This window comes from Fistularia commersonii, chromosome 2 (genome assembly GCF_037954325.1).
Source record: "Fistularia commersonii isolate RoL2024-O1a breed Wild chromosome 2, RoL_Fcom_v1.0, whole genome shotgun sequence".
NCBI lineage: Eukaryota > Metazoa > Chordata > Actinopteri > Syngnathiformes > Fistulariidae > Fistularia > Fistularia commersonii.
The window spans coordinates 13065832-13090065 of record NC_141285.1 but is presented as its reverse complement, the minus strand read 5'-3'; the positions used below and the strand labels follow the sequence as shown (position 1 = coordinate 13090065).

General features: G+C 37.8%; 1 protein-coding gene across 1 annotated transcript in view; it reads left to right on the top strand.

Annotated features, from left to right (window-relative positions):
• LOC147236402 (uncharacterized) overlaps nt 1-24234 on the top strand; it is a 105857-nt gene that overhangs the window by 26818 nt on the left and 54805 nt on the right. Inside the window, 1 exon segment of the mRNA XM_086168166.1 lies at nt 9454-9507. Coding sequence (XP_086024292.1) covers nt 9454-9507 — 54 coding nt within the window.

The following is a 24234-nucleotide window of genomic DNA, read 5'->3' as shown; positions in this document are numbered from 1 at the left end:
ATATAAATTACATATATTTTTTCCCAGAGATTGAATGAACTGAAATGTTACAGACCATATAATGGCAGGATGATTTACAGAGAACTGAAATTGCTGATTCAAGCGGCCGAGTTATCCCTAACAGATAGGGTGAGAAGTTCTGTTATCCAGTAGGAGCTATGAGTAGAGCCGCTGTACCTCTGCATAAAGAGGAGTCAGATGAGGTGGTTCAGACATCTGGTCAGGATGCCTCCTGGACGCCTCCTGGGGGAGGTATTCTGGCCATGTCCATCTGGGAGGACACCACAGGAAAGACCCAGGACACGCTGGAGAGACTATGTATCCAGGCTGGTCCGGGAACGCCTTGGGATCCCCCCAGAGGAGCTGGACCATGTGGCAGGGGAGAGGGAGGTCTGGACCTCACTGCTCCAGCTTCTGCCCCTGCAACCTGACTCCAGATCAGCGGGGAAGATGGATGGATGGATGGATGGATGGAAAAATGAATAAGAGTAAACGCTTTTTTGTTCAAAAAATCTCAGCAGGTAGTCTTTACATTTGATAAAGATTTGTTGTGTCTCAAAACACAATACTGAGAATGTACAGATATATAAAGCCAAAGCTCTGAAATACTTAAGAGTGTACAGCATTGGAGAAAAAAAAATAGCAAGTAGCTAAATGTTAATGGTGGGCTCTTGTTTTGTGGTTCATGCCAATATCTGCCGTTAAAGAACTCTAGGCCAGAGTTCTTCCTGTTCAACTAACCAATTATAGACCTTAACTATTGGGAAGTTCTATAGTAGTAGGCTCTCCTGTGGGTAAATTGACTGCAGCCTTGCAATGATGACGAGAATTATAGTCAAGTCAAGTTATTATTCGCCATGTGTGATTTCGCTGTTCTCCGGTGATTTGCTGTCTATCCTCTCTTATCGAAACTCTGGCTCTTCCTATAATTCCATCTAATTCATTTGTATAATTAAGCAACTTAATGCATTATAAATCTAATAACTGTTGTAATTAAACCCCTCACCTGCAACAGTCATTGATTTGCGCGGAGAGATTGGCCTTCAATCTGCTGAAGGTGATGATGGGAAAGGGACAACAGCAATGAGATACAAGAAAAAAATTTTTTTCACAAATCAAACCAACCTTGATAGAACATAATCCTTTATCATCTATACAAATTTTATAAACATCTTGTGAATAATAACTATTTACATGATATTGAAATTGAAGGCATTGTTCTCTTTTCCTTTCGGCTGCTCCCTTCAAGGGCCTTCACAGCGAATCATATGCCTCCATCTGACTCAGTTCTCTCTTCTTTTCACACACCAACTAACTTCATGACATCTTTCATTCATACATACATTTCCTCGTCACTTTTCCTCTATGCGTTCTTTCTGGTTGTTCCAACTTCAACATCCTTTAACCAATATACCTTATTAACTATACTTCCTCTGTACATGTCCAAATCATCTCAGTCTAGCCTCCCTATCTTTGTCTCAAAAAAAAGGCTCCTGTGATGGCCTCATTCCTGATCCGATCTATCCCAGTCCGTCCCAAAGAGAAACTTCCAACATTTCCATCTCTGCTACATCCAGCTCTGCCACCTGTCTTTTCCAGAGCGCCACTGTCTTTAACTAGTATAACATCGCTGTTCTCACCACTGTCTTGTACATCTTTCCTTTTTCTTTGGCTGATACTGAATTATCGCACCTGACATTTTTCTCCACCCTCACCAATCTGCTTGCACATGTTTCTTTACCTTTTTTTCATTGTCTACATTGCACTGTACTGTTGACCCTAGGATAATTTTTGAGCAGGATCTTTGGTCAGTTACTCAAAATAAGTAATAAATTACATAAAAGTGCAGCAAATGTTGTCCAGGTTTTATTGTGATAACTTATTTAGCACTATATCATTTATACCACCCATCCTACACACACTATAATGGCTTTAGAGAGAGTTCGGGTTCATCCTGGACTTGTTGCCAGCCATTATTAAAAACATTTTAAATTTAAACACATCTGTAGGAATTCCCATAGTGAAAACTAGAAACAAATGGAAAATATTACACCCCAAATTAAGATTGTAGAGCTTATATAAAAATTGTACCACTCATTTCAATACTGGATGTACCATAGCAATCCGCTACATTTTGATATTAATGACAATTGAATATCCATCCATCCATTCATTTTCTATCATTTATGCTACTGATGACTCTATTGTTGATGCTGGAGCCTATACCAGCTGCCACCAGACGTGAGGCGGGGTACACCCTGGACTGGTTGCCAGTCAATCGCAGGGCCATTATGAACAGACACAATGATTCACTCTCTCATTCACAGATCTGGGGAATTTTTCCCAATAAATCTGCTGCATGGTTTTGGAGAAAACCTGTGCAGACACGGGGGGAACATGCTGACTCCACACAGAAAGGTCCCTTATCAGAATAGAACCAGGGTCCTTTGTGCTGTGCGGCCAAAGCGCTACCCCTGCAATGCAAATTAAATATAGATAGGCACTTCTTCATCTGTGTTCATACAGTTTTAACTGCAGCATAGGTGAATCACAAATGTGATATGATTTTGCCATTCAACTTAAGTTGTCTGTCAATTTGTTAAAGACAGCTGCTGTCTGAATGTGGACGAAGAATGATCATGATTCCCATTGAAGCAAAGAGGTTAGATCACTTTGAAATCCTGCAGAAGTGCCAACCCCATCTTTGGCTGCAGGCTTGTAATAATAAAGAGTTGTACCAGTAGCTTGATAAATATAATCTAACATGAGTGACAAGTACTATATTTTAACTCCATGGCACCAGCAAAACACCTCTCTTACATGTTTGTGGAGGTTCTCATTCATCCAGGTCATGATGAATCTTGTTGAAGAGTTCACAAGACTCTCTTACCTATTAGACTGCATCAAAGTGAATGTCTTCACAGCACTGTTTTTCCAAAACCCACTGTTCTGATTCTCTCTTTAACATTATTTTTTGTCTCCTTTTTATTCTTGAGTGTGCAATTGAGATGACGTTGAATGATTGTTTGATGGAAAAAGTTCTAACACTTGTAGACTGTTGTTGGATTCAAAAGATTTGTGTTGATATGTCAAGTTTTTTTCAATGACTCAAACTCATACAAAGCTGCAACTAGGAATCAGTTACTAATGTAAACAAGTTTTGGCCCGGCTTTGTTTTTCTTTAAAACAAGAGAAAACCACATGATGTATGTAAGAGTATCCCAAATAGAATAAATTGTGTCTATATTCCAGGATTTCTTCATGATATTAATGAAATGCCACCTTGATTATAATGCAGCTAGTGTTAAGATATTTACATGATTGACTTAATACTCTTCAGTGATCAACTGAACCTTGAGTGGTTTATGGGCTTGTTATCACATGAGCTCTGTACCCTGATGCTCCTTGATTTCTGCCTCATCTATTGAAATTACTGGCTTCTAGATCCCCTTGTGTAAGACTGCCTTAATAAAGCAATTATGCTGTCAATTTGAATAAAGAATTGGGCTCTCAGGAGCAACTGTGACACAGCTGTCCTATTATTGATATTTGTCTGGGCTGGAGGCCTGCATGATGGAATACAGCCTGATAAAATTTTGTCAAAATCACTCCAAGTCAAATTTATAGTAATGATCTATCAGTTGTGAATACCAATTCATTTACATCTGTTTTCTTGCAACTTTTATTTTCTGGATGGTTTTGTTTGAACTGAGGCTTGCAGAGATTGTGGTGATAAGTTAATATAGCATTGGTATATAATAATTTTTTATAGATATTTAACTCATTATTAATAGGATTTCTAACTAAATGTAACCATGAAAAACTATTTCTTTCTGAGTCTTTTTTACAAACCGCTTACACTCCCTATCCGTCCTGTCTGCCCGAACCTGTGAATAGTGTCTGCAATTGGCCTAAATGTGTCACACCGAACAAGGACTGCTGTGAATTTACCCTGTCAATATGTGTCAAGCCTCATTCAACAGCGATCAGTCTTTATCTCAACTGTCCCTCATCTTTCACATTTCACCATTGGAGGGTCTGACTTTTCCTAAGCCTGCATAGTTCAATCCCACCCTCAGGTCCTTTCGTGTAAAAACAGTGATTGCAAGTCCTTGTAAAATGAGTGGGGGAAACAGAAGATAGGCATGGGGTTACTAAGCAAGGAGGTAATTGGAATTCTCTCAGCAGAAGATTGCTACACGTTGTCCAGTGACAAACATTATCTGCTGTATTTGTAATGCCTGATTTTGATATGCCTTACAATGTCAGACCTGCTTCAATATCTTAAAGTGCTTTAGTTTACTATTAGAATGATTGTCTCTACATGGCACTGAGATACAAATAAATAAACATACACACACACATACACACTTCATTATATTGTGACCTCCTCAGAAAGGTGTTTACCCATCTCTTTGAAGTGCTGCACTGATTGCTATTCCACGATTCTAATAAAGAATACTGTTATATTTTTTACTATTTTGAAAGACCTACTTAACAGTGCTTTATTATCTTTCATCCAGAATAAGAGAATAAGAATAAATGTTCCCCTTTCCATGTTTACTGAATATTTGTGTGTTCATTGGGACAGCTGTTTGTAATGGACATAGATGTCAAGATCCCTCAAAATGACCCGGTTCTGTTACTAAAGTTGATGACATGAATGTTTGATTCTCACTTTGAAATCGCACATAGATGTGCTTTAATTTGAATATATTTACCATTTAGTTTTACATAGTAAACTGTACAGTAGGCTGTGACAGGCTTTGTAAATCTTACATTTAAGACAATGGAATGATGATTTTGTAGAGGATTTTGATGCAATACTTTGTTTTTATCTGCACTCCCTACATTGTCTATTTTCTAACTGTACTGACATGAATAAGATTAACTCTTGTTTCAATGCAGGAAATATTTAAAGAATTATTTCATCCCACCTAGGGAATATTTTTCATGTAGGAGCTGAAATGTTTTTTCTTGTAATTAGTTGCCATATCCGTTGCTCTTTTATTTTTCTTCCTTTATTTGGGGTTTTCCTGTTGTCTTTTGGTAGAAGTCACCACATAATTATAGGTCCAATGCTCTGTCTGCCAGCCTTGAAGTTATAATGAGGTCTGTGTGTTTCTGTAAAGACAACAGAGAATCAGTGCACACTTCATCCTTTTTTCTGGATGGGAGGGTGGGTGTGAGTTGGTGGGAACATTTGTTTGTATTGAAACTGACATAGGTAGGCGGGTTTGAAAGCATGAAATAATGAGTCCCTCGAATATCCTGTAGCAGGCATATTTTATCTGTGACATTCATTTAGGGAACAAAATGGATATGAACTACAAGCACCTATTTTTTTCATTTCACATTTGAGTTTTTAGTCTGTTGCTAAGTCTACTGATTCAACTCCTGGCTGCCTCATTAAGTCTGTTGGAATTTTTGGTGAACAGGCCAAGAATTGTATTCTGATAAAGTGATTTGTCTGCTAAAAGCACGTGAGATTGTTTCTTATATTTGGTTATGCTGCTATCAAAAGAAACCAACATCTCTTTTTGTGTGACTTTTCATGAATGACTGTATGTCTCAATCGCCAAACATTGTTATCATACCTGTCTATTGCTAATACTGCAAGGCTTTCACATGATATAGTATGGCTGTTGATGTTTGAATCTATCACATTTAATAGCACAACCCACCAACCAGTTATATGACAGTGTGAGAGGCATCAAACAATATGTCCTTTATGACACACTGTAAATCCTAGTTAATGATCTCTTATGTACACCAACATGCTGCATATATATTCCACTATTATTACAGTTTTGGCTATGGCTATATTTTTTCTTAATTCATAACTGGATGAAAATTATTATTTTTGGCAAAAATGTTTACAATAAATTCAGGTTATAAGTGTTTTTGCTTATTATTATTGACCTTCATGGAGTGATATTGGTCTCAGGGCTTCCTGTAACTCCATTCAACATCTCTATCCAGGCATTATATGTATATGTATATATATCATAGAATATATCATTGTGATACTGATATCAGTTGTAGGTTCAATATTAACTGAAATAGCTGGATTTGGTCACAGTGACAAAAAGATGAATTACTTCACTTAGATTCTATGTTCTTGATACGAGTAGAATTTCAATTTGTATTTTCTCTAAGTATATACAAAGTGATTGCGTCTATCTAGTTCAGGGTGTGTCAAACTGATTTTGGTCCGGGCCACATACGGCCTAATTTGACGTCAAGGGGCCTGGACCAGTAAAGTCATTACCTAGCGGTAACACTAAGTCCATATTTTTCTTTTGCTTTAGTGTAAAGGAGGTAAACAGGTAAATTATAAAAATCTTTATATGTAACAAACTAAAAAATATAAGACGAATTAATATAAAAAATTAATATTACAAAAGAATTGATGAAATTACTCCCTAAAAATATTGTTGAATTAAAGGAGAAAATCTTTTACCCTTTTACTCAATCACTGTGGGAAAATTTGGCACTAGAATTTATTAGAAAATTGATTGGTAGCATGTATAAGGGGAGGTATAATGTTTACAAGGCTAATGGTGGCTATTCTGGTCACTAAATAAATCTTTTTGATTTTGCCCGGATTTTTTTGCTATCGTTTTTGTATTTTTTATAGAAGTGAGAAAAGAAAAGATCGTTTTAACAATGTCACTAGATGTTTTTTCATCAAAAGATCATTTTGTTTTCAAATTTGAAGCGAAAAATACATTGCAAAGTTACATTTTTATGTTTTTTGAAACCCACTGTATTAAATCCCCAGATGCATGTGAGAAAAAACGTGCGGGCTTCACTAACACAAAGATTCGATTTCAGGCTGGGGGCCCCAAAATATTGTTCTGAGAGCCGCAATTGGCCTGCGGACCACAGAGACCTCTGATCTAGTTTATTTGTGCTTCTTTGTGAAATAAACTTGGGATTTAACTCAAGACTCAAGTGAAATTTACTTTTAACTAACCTGCACTGCTGCATTCAAAAGGTTTAATAACAACTATTTCAGAGTTCTTGCTGGATATTCTCAATTGAATTCATTTAAATTAATTATTTTGACTTCAGTTTTTTTTCATTGGTATTTGAACCTGATGTTTAAAGCAATCCTGATATATTACTAACCATAAAGGCATTCCACAGTGAGGGACATAGTGTGTGAATTAAATATTAAACATTTTAGTCAGTAGTGATGGCTACATCCCTGTAACGACATACCGACATACAGAAGGTGTGTTGATTTGACCTTAGCTTTAAAAATTCTGCTGCCTTTTGGCTGACCATGTGCTGCACAATGTGTTAATACACTTGGCCCACAGAGATGGAGAGTGAGGCTCACAGGTGAGTAGCATGTCACATTACTATTTCTTGGGAATGGTTCAAACAAGGGACAGATAGAAAAGGCTCAGTGGGTTTCTACACTTGGCCCAAAAAGGCCTGGGATTAGCAGCCAGGCATGGAAATATTGGTCTCCAAGTCTGGGGAAGGTGCGTGGGGTTGACAGGTAGTAACTGGCTATGTACATTTTTGAGACATGTACTTATGGGGCTGGTGGATGCCCTTGCAGACTTCTTGCATTTACAGCTGGGATGAGAACACCATACTTCTGTGTTTTTTTGATCTTATGATTGTACTGTCTTTGTTCACTGAAAACATGAGGTACCAAATATAACCTACTTTCCCTCTCACATGTATTGCAGAATATATTGTAGATAATGCACTTATATCATCCCACTGATTCAAAGTGTATATTGTCATGTGTGCAGTGTGGAAACATGTTTCCCTGTACAATGAAATTCTTACTTTGCTGTCTGCAGTGCATTTAGATATGTATTGAGGATGCAGGCATAGTCACCTATTTATTTGAATTGATGTGTTGGCATGATGCAAGACAGGTACAATTCAAAATGACTGGCAGCTGATGACTGGATATTAAAGTATACTGCAGGAGGTGGTCAGCTAATTATGTACACATCATGAGGGAATCAGCCTGCCAGTTTCAATCAGTACTAGATGGTGCAAAATCTGTGTCCCGCTGCTTCTGGCTTGCCCCTTTTATGACACCAGTGTTGCCTAGGATAGCACCAAAACATTGCCACCATCAATTTGTGCTTATTAAGTACCTATAAGCATTGACAAAATAACAATGTCTTCAAAATGAAGATGTTTTATATCATATTTTCTCATTATGATTGGAAACTACATTGTACGTGTGAGCTCAAAATGTTTGGAGAAAGCTGTTGAATTAGTGTGGCCAAGTTCCTGGTTGATTTATATGGACCAGTTGTCTCACGAAGTTAGATCCATGAGCTTAGAAGACAAGAGGTTACACAAATAAATGATTTCTGAAAAAAAGAATTCCAAGTGTCAAGGCCCCTTAAGTTAGTGTGTGTGTATGTACAGTATATATTTAGTAAGTTTAAAATGACATTTCAAAAAAAAGTGTCCTTTGCTGTCTTTTTCCCCCCAATGAACAAAACACAGTGTTAACTCTTGGATACCGGTTGAAAGGAAATCCCAATTATTTAGTTCCTATTTGAAACCGGAGATTCTCTATTGAGCCTTGTGTACATTTGCTGCATAACTCTGTATTCCCCTTCACAATAGTGTACAACAGAGTGTTCGGTCATTTGTATAAACTAAGCCTTAACTTCCCTCTGGGTCACTGAGGCCATGGATAATGGCATCACAACAAGCTGTGTTGCTATTTTGCTATTACTGTCAAATGGGTTTTGTATAATTGATCATTCTCTCGTAGTGATATGCTTTTGAATTTGATCCTTATGCTGAATACAAATATCTGGAAAGAGATTAGGTACCTTAAGTACTTGTACTTTAAATATCAAAATGTGATATTTACGATTTTAAAGTTGAATTGAAAATCTACTTTGGATTCACTGTCAACATGCATCTTTATTTTTCAAATGCAGGGTCCCTGTGGTGAGAAGGGACAGAGAGCATTATGTTCATTTGAAAATAGTTATATTGTGTAGAATGTCTATAGTTTTGTTATCTACCTAATAACCCAAACAGTGTTCTCTAGTATTTAAGGGCAGTTTTCAATTCAGTTCAGTTCAATTTTAATTCTGATTATTGACTCCAATCTTAGATATTCTTACAAAAATGTTAGTCATAACCATAAGCCAAAAATGGTAGAAGCATCAAAAAATGTTGTCAAGGTGACAGTGGTGAAACCCCTTGGAATCTGGTCATGAATAAAAAGGGAAGTAGATCCCACATAAAATGTATCTATTCTCACACATTGACTCTGCTGGTGTGCAATTTCTTTAGACCGAAAATAAAAGCGCTAATTATTCACTAGCCTGCTCATATTTTCTGATGCTAATTTCTATCAATGTAAATTTTAAGCAAAAATTGTCACAATATTCTGTATTCTTTAATGCCCATGGATGCAGCACCCATTTCATATATCCTTTTCCTCAGGGTTTGCCTGGGGTACCAGGACAACCAGGGAAAGCCAGCAAAGAGGGCAAAAGGGTGAGTAAACAGTTATAATGCACCAGCTGTGTGGTCTACTAGGTGGCAGAAAGAACCTGGTCTGGACAAGGGGCAAACAGCAGCTGAGTTTTTGTTTTTAGTGGGGGAAAAGAAATACTATGACTGGAGGTATGCAGTGGGCTTGTAAGAAGAAAATGGGTGATGGGGGAAGAGTCATGTGTTTAGAAAACAAATGGAGGGCATGATGACCAGCAATAGAACTCCAAAGAGATTTGTGTTATGGTTATTCAGATTTCTTTGCAAAGGGGCTTTTTGTTCCAGTGCCAAACACTAAAATGTTACCATTTTATTAATAGTTGTAATAGCATAAACATTGCCAATCTTTTCTGAACATGTCATATCAGTTGAAACTAAAATATTAAGGCATTTCATTTAAGTTACTGTGAACCACTTTAAATCTTTTAAATCAATAGACATTGTGGATTGCACATTGTCTAATATCAGGAATGTCAGTGCCACTTGACACCACAGCTGTATACTCAAAAACTAGTGGAGAATCACCATTTGTATTCAGCCCATTGACATTGTTTGCATAGTTTTGCCTTCAACAGTGTATCTGTTGAGAATGTCCTTTTAATGGTTGCATTTAACATAAAATTGATAAAACAGCAAAGGACGTGTTGCTTAATCAAAACGAAAAACACTCAAACAAAAAACAGGCAAAATATAGAATATACAGCATGTTGTCCTTAGTGCACCATTAAGTAGGTCAAGCAAATGTTTGTTTGAGATTAAGAGAAGCCAAGATGATAGATAATCCTTGAGACATCTGGACACAAGAATGTGAATAATTTCATCTAGCTCTGTGTAAATATTTCCAGCTAAGACTTAAGTCTTGAGTTTTGTCCCAGTAGCATTATCAATGAATCTATCATTGGCTGTGGTCTCTCTCAACACATTTTTTCCCAGATGCATATATGCATACGTCCCCAAAACATGAGGTAACAATAAATTATTGAAGAGAATGTTCTCATGGTCACAACAAAAGGGAGCTCAGATACTAAAGGTGAACCGGTGAACTATTTTGAAGCCATTGTCTCTATGCCTCATTAGTTAGAGGTTATTTTATATCCATCTTGAGTTAAGGGACTGAACGTCAAAGGAGCCGAGAGTCAGGGGCATCAATTAGGATGTGCACTTTTCTTGCAGAATACAGTGTTGCTATGAATCTTTCAATCATAATTGGTTTTCAGGAAAAGTAGTGTCACTTTCCATTTGATGTTTTCCCTTCTTGGATTCAGCTCTACTAGTTTGATTTCTTTCAGAGAAGTAGGATCTATTCTATCAGAAGTTCCTGGATCCTACATCTTGAGTTACAACCTCTGCCTTTACATTTTTTGCTTCAAATACTCACTGTCAAGAAAAGAAAACTAGTTAATTTAGTCAGAGTTCAATCGATTCTTCATTTTTTGAAAAAAAAAAGCATTATTGAGGAAAGTGATGTGATTATACTTTGTTGAAATGTCAACATATCATACCTAATTCAAACACATGATAATACTGAAAAAAAATATTGAAAATATTGTGTAACAACCAGTTGCACAAAGCACCGCATTATGCATGGCATCAGACAAAAAATAATTTTCAAGGTAGAGTACGTAAGTCAGCTTTAAACTGAGCACGTCAGACTGTTGTTTTTGCTAAAGAAACAGTACTGTTCTATTAATAACACAGCTTTGAAGACTGGCTGTCTTCAAAGTGACTGATAATGTGCTAAGGTTTCTGCTTATTCTTAGTTCAAGTAGTCACATTTAGCCACAAATTTGTTGACCAACCTATAGCTCTGCAGTGTGACAGTCTATTTTGGTATTGTAGACGTGTATCATTATCAGGGCCTCGCTAGTGGCCAGCTGATACAGCAAGAGACTCACCTAATTAGCAACTCTTGCATACTTGCAACTGAGTAGTTTCACGAGGAGTCAAAACTGCTTTAAACATAATGCAGAATATCTCGATGGCGACTAATCACTCTGCAACCTTCATAAAATAGCCAAGAGTGGAAAGCTTTCAGAAGACCTTAGATTCAAGCCAGACCATCTCTCACACTGTCTACTTCAATTTATTGTTCAGGAAAATACAACCACTCTAAGCCATTTAGACTTTCAAGGAGATATGGAGGACATAGTAGTGTGGAAAAGAGGACATTGCAAAGGACTTCCTCCGAAGCTTAAAGCAACATATGCAAGAAAAGATACCAAGGACAGTCACTCATCCCCTTATGTGACCCTATAAGTCCAACATTCACAGAATCTTGATATTATCTCATTACCTTCACAGATGGCTGGCTCACTTTGTCAGTAGAAGTACAGACCACCCCAACCATGTCTAGAAATGACCAGAATGTGTGGTCACCATACCAAAAGCTGCCATTTAAATAAAAAAATGAATAGCATTGGATGGCATAGGTACAGAAAGAAGCAGAAAAAGGGGATTTTGGGTGGTAGTGGCTCATTACAGCTGATCAAAAAGAAGATTGTGAATGCCTGTAAAAAGGATATGCCCTTTTGCTGTCTGTACTATGCTAAAATATTCATCGGGTACAGAAATGGTGTGCTAAGCTCTTGTCATCATATTCTTGCCTTGTCCTGCAAGGTTGAAGACATGCATTGAAAAAGGAACACCTTGGAATTTTTGGGCTCCCAGTAAAGTGTTTTATAACCTCAGCATTAGTTATAGTATGCTCATACAGCATAGAAGCAGCGCAAAAGACTGCCTGCCTGAAAGGCAGCTATGAGATGAAAAAAAGAGAGAAACTGTATAATAAAGTCATGAATGCATACAAAGTAATATCTGGTGGAAGAATTGTAACAGTACCAAATTGTGCAATTCTTATGCTATAATGAGACTGAAAGCATACCCACTGTCAATATTAGACTGTGCCCGTGGATCTAGAATGCACAGGAATGTCCCACCATGTTTGGTTTATTAATGGTCTGCCAATTCTTCCTTGCATACTCTTTGTTGTCAGTAAACACAGGGTTGTGAGTTGATTCAGTGTAGACATACTTTCTTCCCTAGTAAATGTTATAGGCTCTATGGATTAATGAATAATCACCTTGAGAAATGCTGTATTTTAAGGCAGATTTGGATTTTAATCTAAAAAAGCTGTGTTATTCATATATACCTGTATAGAAAAATAAGCTATTGGTGTAAATAAGATGCTAAAAAACTCATATTCTATTCTATAATCATTCATTCTTTTCAAGTAAGTTTATGTAAGTTTGTAGTAAGTCATTATTTCATTGGGTTACTTCAGTACATGCACATATATGTGTGTATATATATATATATATATATATATATATATATATATGTAATCCTGTGTGCAATTAGTGATACACAAGATATGTTTTAAACAATATGACAATATGAGGTATGAGGCTCTGTTAGGTTCTGCTAAATACCTATAATTTGGTTATCATTAAAATTAGATAAAGCACAAGAAAGATGATGTGCAGGTTCAGCACATAAGGTGGATGGGAGCTACAGTTGATAAAGGTTAGGAAATAAAACCATTTTAATTTGCTTCTTTATCCGTTTTGCACTTTACTCCAAACAGACTAGTTGGCTATTTTCGTCATTCTCGTTGTTTTTTGACTTGCAATACTGAGACGACATGTAACAGCTCATTTGGTTTTCACTTCCTGCAGCTGTGCAAAGATATGTACTCCAGTTTTTCTAGATTTCAGTTTTGGTATTTTTCACTGATCCCTATACTTTCAGTTTTCTTTTGTTCATCCACCATTTGGGTGCTTAGCAATGAAGGAAAAGAGTTCATTATTTCAAAGCAAATAATCATTTGACACATGGAAAGTGTGAAGTTTTGTTGTATTTGCTCTACCCCTTACTTTTAAATGTAATATACAATATACAGTATGAAAACATTTATGATATCCCACCTTTCTTTTCAAGATGTTCATAAGTTCTTCAAGGGACTTATGCAATTATGAATGTCTTTGCGAAAGCATAAACATATGGATAATAACAATTTTAATAACCTTACAAATAACTTCAAATGATTGCACTTTATAAATATTACATAGGGTCGCAAGCAAGGGTTTAGCAAAGCAACAATCGGAGTTAAGGATAAATTGCTCTTTAGAAGATGGCTTCAATTCAACAGAAACCCAGGGGGTGTCTCTCTCAGCACTAACAGTTAGCCTGAGGGTGCACTCCCCTGTTATGATAACTAACGGTGCAGGCAAGTGTCAAACATCGAACACAACATTGTTCAGTCATTCAACCATGGACTTCTTTAATGTAGAACCAAGAAAAGCTCCCAACAGTCATCATCATTCTGGAGTTCCGCTCCGCTGGCCAGTCCCTGCCTAACGCTACAATATCATGTAATTTTATGACCCTCTCACATGCCTAATTCTTGAATTCTTACTCAATAGCTTAAAATGTATTTATGCAATACAGAACTTCTGCAAAACATTTTTTCATATACAGTAAAGGTTGAGAGTTTGAGAGATACTGACTTATAATAATGATCATTATGGAGGTTCTACTATTTATATTTTAACTGTAGCGGAACATATGGAGATATGTTGCAAGTATTACCCCATCCTATTTATATTATTAAGCTTGTACAAAAGATATAAAACCTATGAGTATATCTCGGTAGGGTTCAGCAACGCCACAAAGTACAGGTTCTATCATGAATCGACACCTCTTTTTGTCATCATGAATGGACAATTCATCACACGGCTGTTTTATTATATTGCATTGCTTATTTTTGTATGTAATTGTGCTCATGCAATGAAAGCAAAATCATAGAGGAAGGGGACATGTTGAACCTTTCCATCTAAAGATGTGCTCTTGCCCAGTAGTTATCCTCACTACAAATTAGTAGTTAGTGGTTGCAGTAGGGTATTATGCATGGATGCTATTTATTATGCAGTAGTTGAGAAGACTTGTGGCAACTTTGATACCATGAAGAACTCCTCAGCAGAGGCATGGTCCCCAAACTGTCTGAGTCTTATTTCTGTAAATGGTTATTGTGTCTCAATAAAATATGTGTTAGCTTACCAATGCTATGGATGTGTATGCCTCATATGTCAAGGTGATAGAAAAGGTCCAAAAGTCACAATAAAAGTGGAAAGGCCAAGACGCTTGGAGTCAGTGAACAAAAAATATCTTAGTGAAAGGTTAAGCCTGCAAAGAAAGAGAGAATTACCTGGAAGAGCTAATTTTCTCAAATAATTTGTTTTGCCATATCTGTACTACTACAATAAATAGATAGATAAATCCACTACTATTTCCCCAACTAGTTCAATGTGAAGTTTTGAGGCTATTAAAGGTGTGATCATCAACCCAGAACTTAAAACAAATGGGATGAACAAGATGCTGTAATATGGATGTCTCCTTTCTGATTATAGGGCTTCTCCATTTCTTAGGAAGATACATGAGAGACATGGCTATTTCTAAAATATAAGGGTATGTATCTCAAGCCGCCAGCTGCTGTCACCTCACATTCATCAGCTGTCATCACTTCAAACCATGTGACGGCTCAGTCTCAGTCTCTTTGCAATTGTAGATTGTTTCAGTTCTTCTCTTGTGTCAAGTATTCGAAACAATGTAACTAGCATCCTCAACAGCTGCCTGGGTGTTTAAAGTGATATAGATATTTTCTGTCAAAACAGGACAAAGTATCATCGGAACTATCTATGGTTTGCAATTGGATTGGCCCACATTTCTAAAGAAAAGCTATATAATTGCTGTCTTTTGGAAGTGATAGTTGTGTTTACAATTTCCATTCCCGTCTTGTGCTGAATGACTACAGCAGCTGTCCATACATCCAAAACAAAAGCATGGCCACATTTCCCTCATTTAGCCTTGCGTTGACACATGCCAAACGTTGACTGTCTTGGCAGCGTAAACCAATGGTAAAATGTTTCCGAACCAGCCTGGGGAAAACAAGGTAATATTATACAAATGTTTTCACAAAGCCAACTGCTGGTCACTTTCTATCAACATAAGGCCTATATGTCTGTGAACCTCTGTAAATGTGTACAATATTTCCGCTGTGGGAAGAATACTTTTAAGCTGGCATCAGTATACCACTGGTACTCTATTGGATGGCATTATGCAGGTACATCAAGGTTAAAATATATGATGCCTCACTGAATAAAATCAACAGTTACCTACCTAAGACTAAATTTATGTACCCCCATTGCACAGTTAATGGTATTTGTCATTTAACCTTCATTTGGTTGAAAAAGTACACTTCCCTCTGAAAAGCAAATGCGAGCCATAACTGGAATTTGGATGCATCTCCTCTATCTCATACAGCAAATCTTTTGAGGTTATTGAGCTAACAAAGTACATCTACTGCTCAAAAAAATAAAGGGAACACTTGAACAACACAATGTAACTCCAAGTCAATCACACTTCTGTGAAATCATAGTGTCCACTCAGGAAGCAACACAGATTCATTTTGACTTGTTTTAAGGACATTACATCAAAGTTGGATCAGCCTGGAGTTTGTTTTTACACTTTAATTTTGAGTGTGATTCCTAATCCAGACCTCCATGGGTTGATATAATTGATTTCCATTGATCATATTTGTGTGATTTTGTTGTCAGCACATTCAACTGTGTAAAGAGCAAAGTATTTCATAAGAATATTTCATTCATTTAGATCTAGGATGTGTTTTTTAAGTGTTCCCTTTATTTTTTTGAGCAGTGTATTTTATCCATATAATGTGTGATTGACTTGGCTAGGGTTCATATTGATCTGCCACACCTCTTCAGTGACCATCACAGCCAATGACCAGTGACAGTAATAGGGAGGGAGTTATGTTTGGGAATTGAACATTTGGCAGTGGTTTCCTGCTCCATAGGTAGACACAGATGTGAGTAGCAGTGCCACTGTAACAGAATGTTGACCTCTATCAAAACACCTGCAGGGCAGGATTATTAAGTAACGAGTCCCTGGTGAGAATACCAGCCTTTCTGCCAGAACTTCTCCATGGGAGGCTGCAGCTGATTTCAGTCATACAGTAAATTGCAATGGCTATTTTAGCTATTTTGTTCCATGATTCAGGATACTGAGTTGATGATCATGTTCAAAACCGTCTCCAGAAATAATGCTATTTTTCAAGATTCTGTAATTGGCTTTTGTAGCAGTGCTGTCAGCTAGATTCAGCCTGTTAGTAAATAATAAACGTCTGTGTATGTTATGTTATTTTTTAATGAAATTGGGATTCACAATCGGAAAGATATGGAGATAGCGTAGATTAGGGGACGGTGTGGCGCAGGAGGTGGAGCAATTGTCTTTGGAGCAACATGCTGAACCCCTAACTGCTCCCCTGGTGCTGGTCGATGGCAGTCTACTGCTCATGGTTCTTCCATGATGGGTTAATTGCAGAGGACAAATTTCCCCACGTGGATTGATAAATGATTATATTTAGCAATTAGAATTTTGTGATTGATTGTATTTTTATTCTTGCTTAAGCTAAGAATGTGAGAGTCCATAGAGGTAACATTGCAAGGCACACTGAGCGATATTAAGATGTCTGCATCGTATAAGATAAATAAAAACATTTTTCACATTGATAATGTAATGATGCAACTATTTCAGAAAAAAATCATGTACAACTTTGTCTTCTGAATTACATTGGATGTCGTCATTTTATGATGGGCTTTGTACTTAATTCATTGCTTAAATACAGTAGCATGATAGAGATGTGTAGTTTTAATTTTGACCCAACCCACTGAAGCTCAATGGCAAAGTAACACAGAGAAGAATTTACAGGTCAGCAGGGCTCACAGCTGAGATTTTATGGTAAGATTTACACCCTGTGAGATTTTACAAGCAGGGTGTGGAAGGGTAAAGAAGGCCAGGGGGTACTGTTAACCCTTTGTTGAAGATCACAGAATAGGTTATTCTTGTCTCTTTCTGCCCATTTCATGTTTTGGCAATTCAGAGAGTCATTCTTTTGACACCTGTATTACACCAGGAGGTAACACATTTGCCCACTGCACAAAGCAATTAATCTTGTCAATGTCAAGTACATTGGGAGGGAGGATGAAACACAGATTTGACCTGATTGGCTATGAAAAGGTCTCACATTTGGGCCCAGCTGGGGAAGAGGAGGGTTACAAGGGGAGGCGTTTGGCACTTGCAAGGACAGATGCACAGAGCTTTGATTTATCTGTCTGACTCTTGTCATTCCCAGAGAGCCCGAGTAGGACTACATCAATGGGTGTCCAGAATAAACACACATTAATTGGTTCATTAATTACCGCAGTGAATACAGGGGGCAGTGCTTTGAGAGAGCCAGTTTGATTGCATATTGTTTTCCTGCTTTTGTCATCATAGTGAGTGTATATGAAGGTTTGTGTGTTTGTAAACTGATGTGTTTTGTGTGAGGACTGGATGTTCAACGAGGGGTAATGTAGGTCAACATATCCTTTGAGCACCAGATTGTCTTGATATTGTTGGCCAGCACATGTCCCTCATTCATGTACAACCTCACAACTTTCTCAGGAGGCACAAATGTACCTCAAAGCAGAGACACGGGCAATTTACATGTCCCTGGCACTGCAGAGGCTGAATTCATCAGGGGCCTGGCAATGCCCTTGTCTGAACCTAATACTGTCGGGTCCTAGCAACACTTAATGGAGTGTCATGTGTTAAATTCAGTCAGGTGAACTGACCTCTTCGGTATGTCAGTAGAAAAGAAACGACTGGCCCCGGTGACATTTCTAGGCATGGTGGTGCACAGTCATCCAAACAATGGGCTTTCTCTGGCTCCAAACAGTCTAATCATTTCTCCTAGCATTTTAGAGGGTTTTTTTAAAAGACTGAAACATTTCAGAAAATGCTGAGAATTTAAATACCTTCAAAAGGCTATTTTAGATGCAGGATGCTTAGACAGAGGCATGCCCCTGGTAAGTGTTGTCCATGCACTATTTAGTTGGTCAAGGGTAAGGAAATGGACACATTCAGCTTAGAAAACCGGGGGAAGGAGGCTGGTTCGGGAGATGTAGCCCTGAACACTGCAGAACACAGAGGTGTGGTTGTGGAAGGCTGCATCGTGTAGCCTTCCATCTATATTCTGATTTGCCACACTCTCATCTTGGTCACAACCAATTTAGATACATTCATCTGTGTCCACTTTAATAGTATGCCATTAAAGTGGAGATGGGAGAGTGTGGGACCTTAGTGTAATCTGCTGTGCATGGTGAGTGATCTGAAGCGTTACCGCTCACCAAAGGCTACATAGAGCACCCTATGGATTTTTGCACAGTTCTTTCTCTCTGACCTCAAATATTTGGTTTGTAAAATGAACCAGGGTTGATTTTCAGCCTCCCCTGTTCACTTGTTGGATAATGCATGAATGAAATACTCAGAATCTGTAAATATAGGAAGGGCGCAATCTGCTCTTGATGAATAATACAGCCAAAAGTCCAGATGAGACTGTGAAATTTCAAAGAGCCAAGTCTAATAACAGCATCCATTAGAAGATGAGAACATTAAAGAACCAAATAGGCAATAGTTGTTCAACTTATATTGGAACCCCACACAGACATTTGCCTCGTCACTGGAATATGTGGAAGTTTAATATGGATTTACCATCTCCATCATCAAACCTTGTATAATATGTCAATTCAGGCAATATCATCAGCCTAGTTTTCCTCTTTCCCTCTCCTTAGCTGTTGTGAAAGTCAATAAGCTCTTAAAACTCATCACTGAAGATGGGGTAAAGAGCTGTTTTGAGCCTCCCATAGGACTGCCTTGGCTTAGTTTCTGTAGACACTCACTGTCTGCATTTCCTGTATTTGCCTTGGGCTCTGTTTGCATACTGTACAGTGGCGAGGAGCTGGATACTCATGGAAATAACTCCATAATAGTTATTTTATCCAATAATGTGCTAGGAACCCTGATAATGCCACCTGTGTCTCCTATTTTGTGTCAGCTGAAAAGAGAATAATGGGGTGAGAAAATGACTGAATCTCTCTCAGTCTCATGCAGCTCCTTGCTCTCATCTTTCCTTCTACTCTCATCATTGTAAGCCCTCTACAAAACAGAAGCTCTTCGCAGCATTCAGTGTCTAATTGCCAGACTGCCTAATTAAAGATGTTACCCAACATGCAATGCTTTGAGGACATCCATCCTCTCTAAAAAAGAGCTTTCAGTCTCCTCCTTCCCGCTCCCACCTGCCATGAACATTTCTGATGATGCTAGTTTGCCATCTAGTGGCTTCCATATGCACCGCTATTTAGTCACATGAGGTCCATGATTGACTCTGTGAGGAAAGCCTTCATGGAAAGCTCTAGCCAAGAGACTATAGGTGCAATCTTGGCCAGCTGAGCTGTGTCTTAAGTCGGCTGCAGTGTCAGCCATCTCTTTATACGCCCCTGAATATTTAGATGGTCGAGAGTTAAAGAGAGCATTGTGTGCCAGTCAAAATGGTAAAATGCTAAGCTGCATTTGAGCCCCTGCCAGGCAGCTGTCGGCTTTGCCGTTCTTTTCCTGCCCCGGCCGCTCCTCTTAACCCTCAGTAAACAACTGGAACAAATCCTATTTTATTGAGGCTTTTACCAAGTGCAGGGGATCTATGCAAGCTCCAGTGCTCTGGATTTTTCTGAGCTTGTGCAGTGTCCTAAGATGACATCCAGCAAGGGCAGAGATGGAAAATTTACACAATCTCTCTCTAATTGGATCTTTTGGATCAGAAGTAGGTGAGGATGCAGTTTGTGTGCTGCATTTTGTGACATTTCAAGCAAGTGGAATAATCGATATTTACCTCAGCAACATTGAAAGCTGACAGTGATAAGGATTCTAACCCCCACACCCCACCCCCCAAAAAAGCATTTCAACACATAATATGTACGAATAAATGGAATGGAATATTTCTCCTTTGCTCACCTTTTTCAGCAATTTGAAACAAGAGATCGCATGTGGTTGCAAGACTGCTGTGCATACGTAAGAAGTATGGCAGCGAAGCTGTGAATGTAGATATCGTAGGCTTGTTTCAGTAGCTTTTAAAATGGAGAATCATGCGTATAATGCGCTCTTAATTCATATTAATGAATAAAAAGTATTTAAAAAAAGGACATGAATCACTATGGTGTTAATCTAAATTTCAAAGTTCCAACTTAATTAGTTGTTCATTAGTCAACTGCATTTGGTTTTGAAGTAATATGTGCAATCAAACTGTTTAATGCCATGCTGATTCATAGTGCAAATAGGACATCATAACATTGTTTCTGAGGGAAAATTTTGACATATCAGAATTATGAAAAGAATGCATTTGTTTTGCAAGACAGTTCAGGAAAATTATCTATATCCTCTCCAAAAATAAATATATAGGATGTCTTTAGGGTAATGTGAAATTAACCAAACAACTTAGGGGATGAGTTGTATCTGATAATTGTCTTTCAGGATAGAGCTAAAGATTTTCATTTCAATTTTGAATAAATAGTCCTGGCAGAGAAATGTATTCGTTGTTATAGCATGCAGAAGCAACATTTGTAGCTGTCATTTGAAAGATTTTAAATTTGGTCTGTATATGTTTGGTGTATTACAGGTACAGCATCCAACAATATGTTAGGGGAAAAGGTAAACTGGGTACATTATGTACCTGTTTGTGGTTGGCTTTTAAATGTTTATTCTAATTGATCTTATAGGTTGTTTTCACTGTTTTTATATTTTCAACCCAGATAGTTCACTTGCCGATGATCAGTTCAGCTTCAGTTAAATCTATTTGAGTACCTAGATAAAAAGCTCAGGTTGGCTGAGAAAGTGTCCCCAGACGTAGACCGGAACTCTGCTCAGGCAGAAAGAATGGGAGTGGCATGAGGTTTCCAGTCAAGAAAAGGTCATCTCTGCTTTAAGCTACACACTAGTGTCACAAACCAATTTGGCCTGTTAATTCATATTGTTTTGCCCTTAGGACACCAAACTTGGTAATCATACTCAAGAGAATCTGTGAAAAGCTGACCAACCAGATTTTTGAAAATCTTGCCTCAACTCAATTGTTGTTTATCATTAAGGTGAGTGTGGCAAAGACAGAGAACAACTGCACTCAGGTCTGTAAGAGCCAGCTTGTTGTCACAGCAGTTAGAGGGTGGCCATTGTAGCACAACAGTAGCTCACAGAAATCAACTGTATTAATTAATTCATTCATTCATGTTGTCTATTTAGTCATTAAGTATGAATATTGCATTAATGAATTGTCTTTCTATTATCTTGAATCTGATTTGTTAATAGATATTGCTATTCCTTGAAAACATGTAAAATGTAGGGTTTCAATCTTTTTTTATTGCGCCCCCATCCCCACACAGAACATGTACAACACAACATCTGCAAATACACGCCATTACTACCCCTGCCACCCAGAGAAATGTTCTCTAAGAACTCCTAAGCAGTGTGTGTGTGTGTGTAAAATTGCCATATAGCGTCCCAGAATGGACTTGCGAGACATGAACTGTCTCACAGACTGTTGACATTTGGAATAAGGATTATCAAGCCATCCTGAACAAGTGCCCCTACTGTGTGTCAATGTCTCTTTTAGATCAGGGCTTGTGTTGCAGGACTTCGCCGTGCCCCATGTTTGCACTTCCCCTTTACATTTGACAAGTAACAGCAGAGTTGAAGGCATAGCAACCTTGGGATTCATGAGGATTAAGTTAGAAGCTCATAATATAGTGTAAATCTGTTGAGGACTCCTCTCTACCACAGCTCCAAAGTGTAGCCTTTCCAGCCCTTTTGCAGCTATTATTGGGTCTGTAGTTAATGTGGCGCACTTTTATGGTTTGCAGTGGAAAAGAGCATGTGAATATTTGCTTGGTTCTGCCCGCCTATCTTTCATTTACCCAAAAAGGCATGTTCATCTTTTCACTTAGATTCACTCTGTGTTCCTTTCTACCTCAATCCCTTCTCCTTCGACCCTCTTCTCTTCCCCTCATCCCTCATTTCCTTTCTTGCCTCCCTATATTCCTTCCTCCTTCTAATCTACTGCAATGACCTGAAGGAGGGCTTCACACTGCAGCGCTCAAATAATAATCAAGCACGAGGATGTTGTCAAATTTATAGGACACTGAGCGTTGCATAGCAACAGAGATTGCCACAGTGATCCAACAAGCACTGAAAGTTGGTTCAGAAAGAAACAAGAAGAGTAAAAGGAGACAAGGAAAGGAGCCTTAGATGATAAGACAGGAAGAAATGATAAGATGGGAATAATAAGAAAAACCTGTATTGTCACATTCAGTTATACATAGGATTCACAGGTTTTCTCAGGCTAAAATAAGTCACACTCATCAACAAAAGCTGTGCACAGTTTAAAATAACAATGCGATATGTCTTTTTCAAAATTGAATGTATCCTTGTCATGCTGTAATGCTGAATCACAGGTATAAAAGCAGTGATAAAAAAAAAGGTTTGCAATCAAACAGTCACTGTAAATGAATGTCTGAAATGTCTGAGAAAACACGAACAATGAAAGCATTTATTTCCGTTAAAGACAGAACATTTATCATAAGTAACATGAGATATACTTGCCATTGCAAACATTCACAAAATCAAAAATGTTGCAGCCTTACTTTAAATCACAATATTGCCCTGTCATAAACCCTGAAACCATTTATATTTTATAATTTTTATTAATTTCTGTTTATCTCATCTTATTAATTTTTATTTCTTTCTGTGTGGAGCATCTGAGATCACACAATTTCCCCCTGGATTGATAATGTATTTCTGATTCTTATTCTGATACCTTTGATCCCGGCTTTCTCAAGGGTTTGCTGAATTCTGTTCAGCACTACATGTATGGCCTCAGGCCCTTGTGTGCTCACAGCGCCAATATGACCATGCAGATAGGCAGGTTATTGTCTTCTTCGCTTGTATCACGTGTAGCTATTAAATGGCTGTCTACTCAGAATACTTTGGAAAGAATATTATATGTTTCAGACATCACGAAGGGTTCCTAAAAATCATTTGTATGGGTCCCAAGTGAAAAGCCACCTTATCATGAATTGATTTAGAACTTCTTAATGTAATGGGAGCTTCAGGTCTATGTTTAACAATATGTATTTCATTCTAGATTGTGATCAATTCTTTTGACTTCATTTTTAGAGTACCACTATTTATTTTGATAGTATGCAAATATCATGAATGTACAATCAGTATGCACTTTGGAGTTAAAATAGATATAAGGGCAAATATGGAGACTGCATTATTCATGACCTCCTCAGAATAAAAACATGAAATATTCATTAGCCAAATTACTTGTCTATTTAATCTGCTTTTGTTTTGGAGAGAGGAGAGGGCAACAGCAAGCACTGAAGCTAGAAAAGTCTGATCTGTTGGTGAAAGTACCAGTGGTTCCACATCAGCATATTCATTGTTAGTGGAAAAAGAAGAAAAAACACAATCTATTGTTACTCAAAACTGAATAGAAAGGGACCTTTTTCAGAGTAAGATGCTTACACCAACCTAGTGAACAAGCACATACTGACTGTGTGGGCTGCCACTTTGGGTGTAAGTAGTACAACAGTGGTACCCAATTTCAATATAGCTGGAAAGAGATCGTGCCAATATGATGAAACATATGTCTTTGCCGGATTAAAAGGCACCTTTTCATTCCATCAATATAATTTTACTTCCTGCTGGTCTCTTTGACACAAATCTAAGTCATGCACACCGTGTAGCTGTATTGACACACATGATCAAAAGGTGATGGCTGTGGTGCTACTA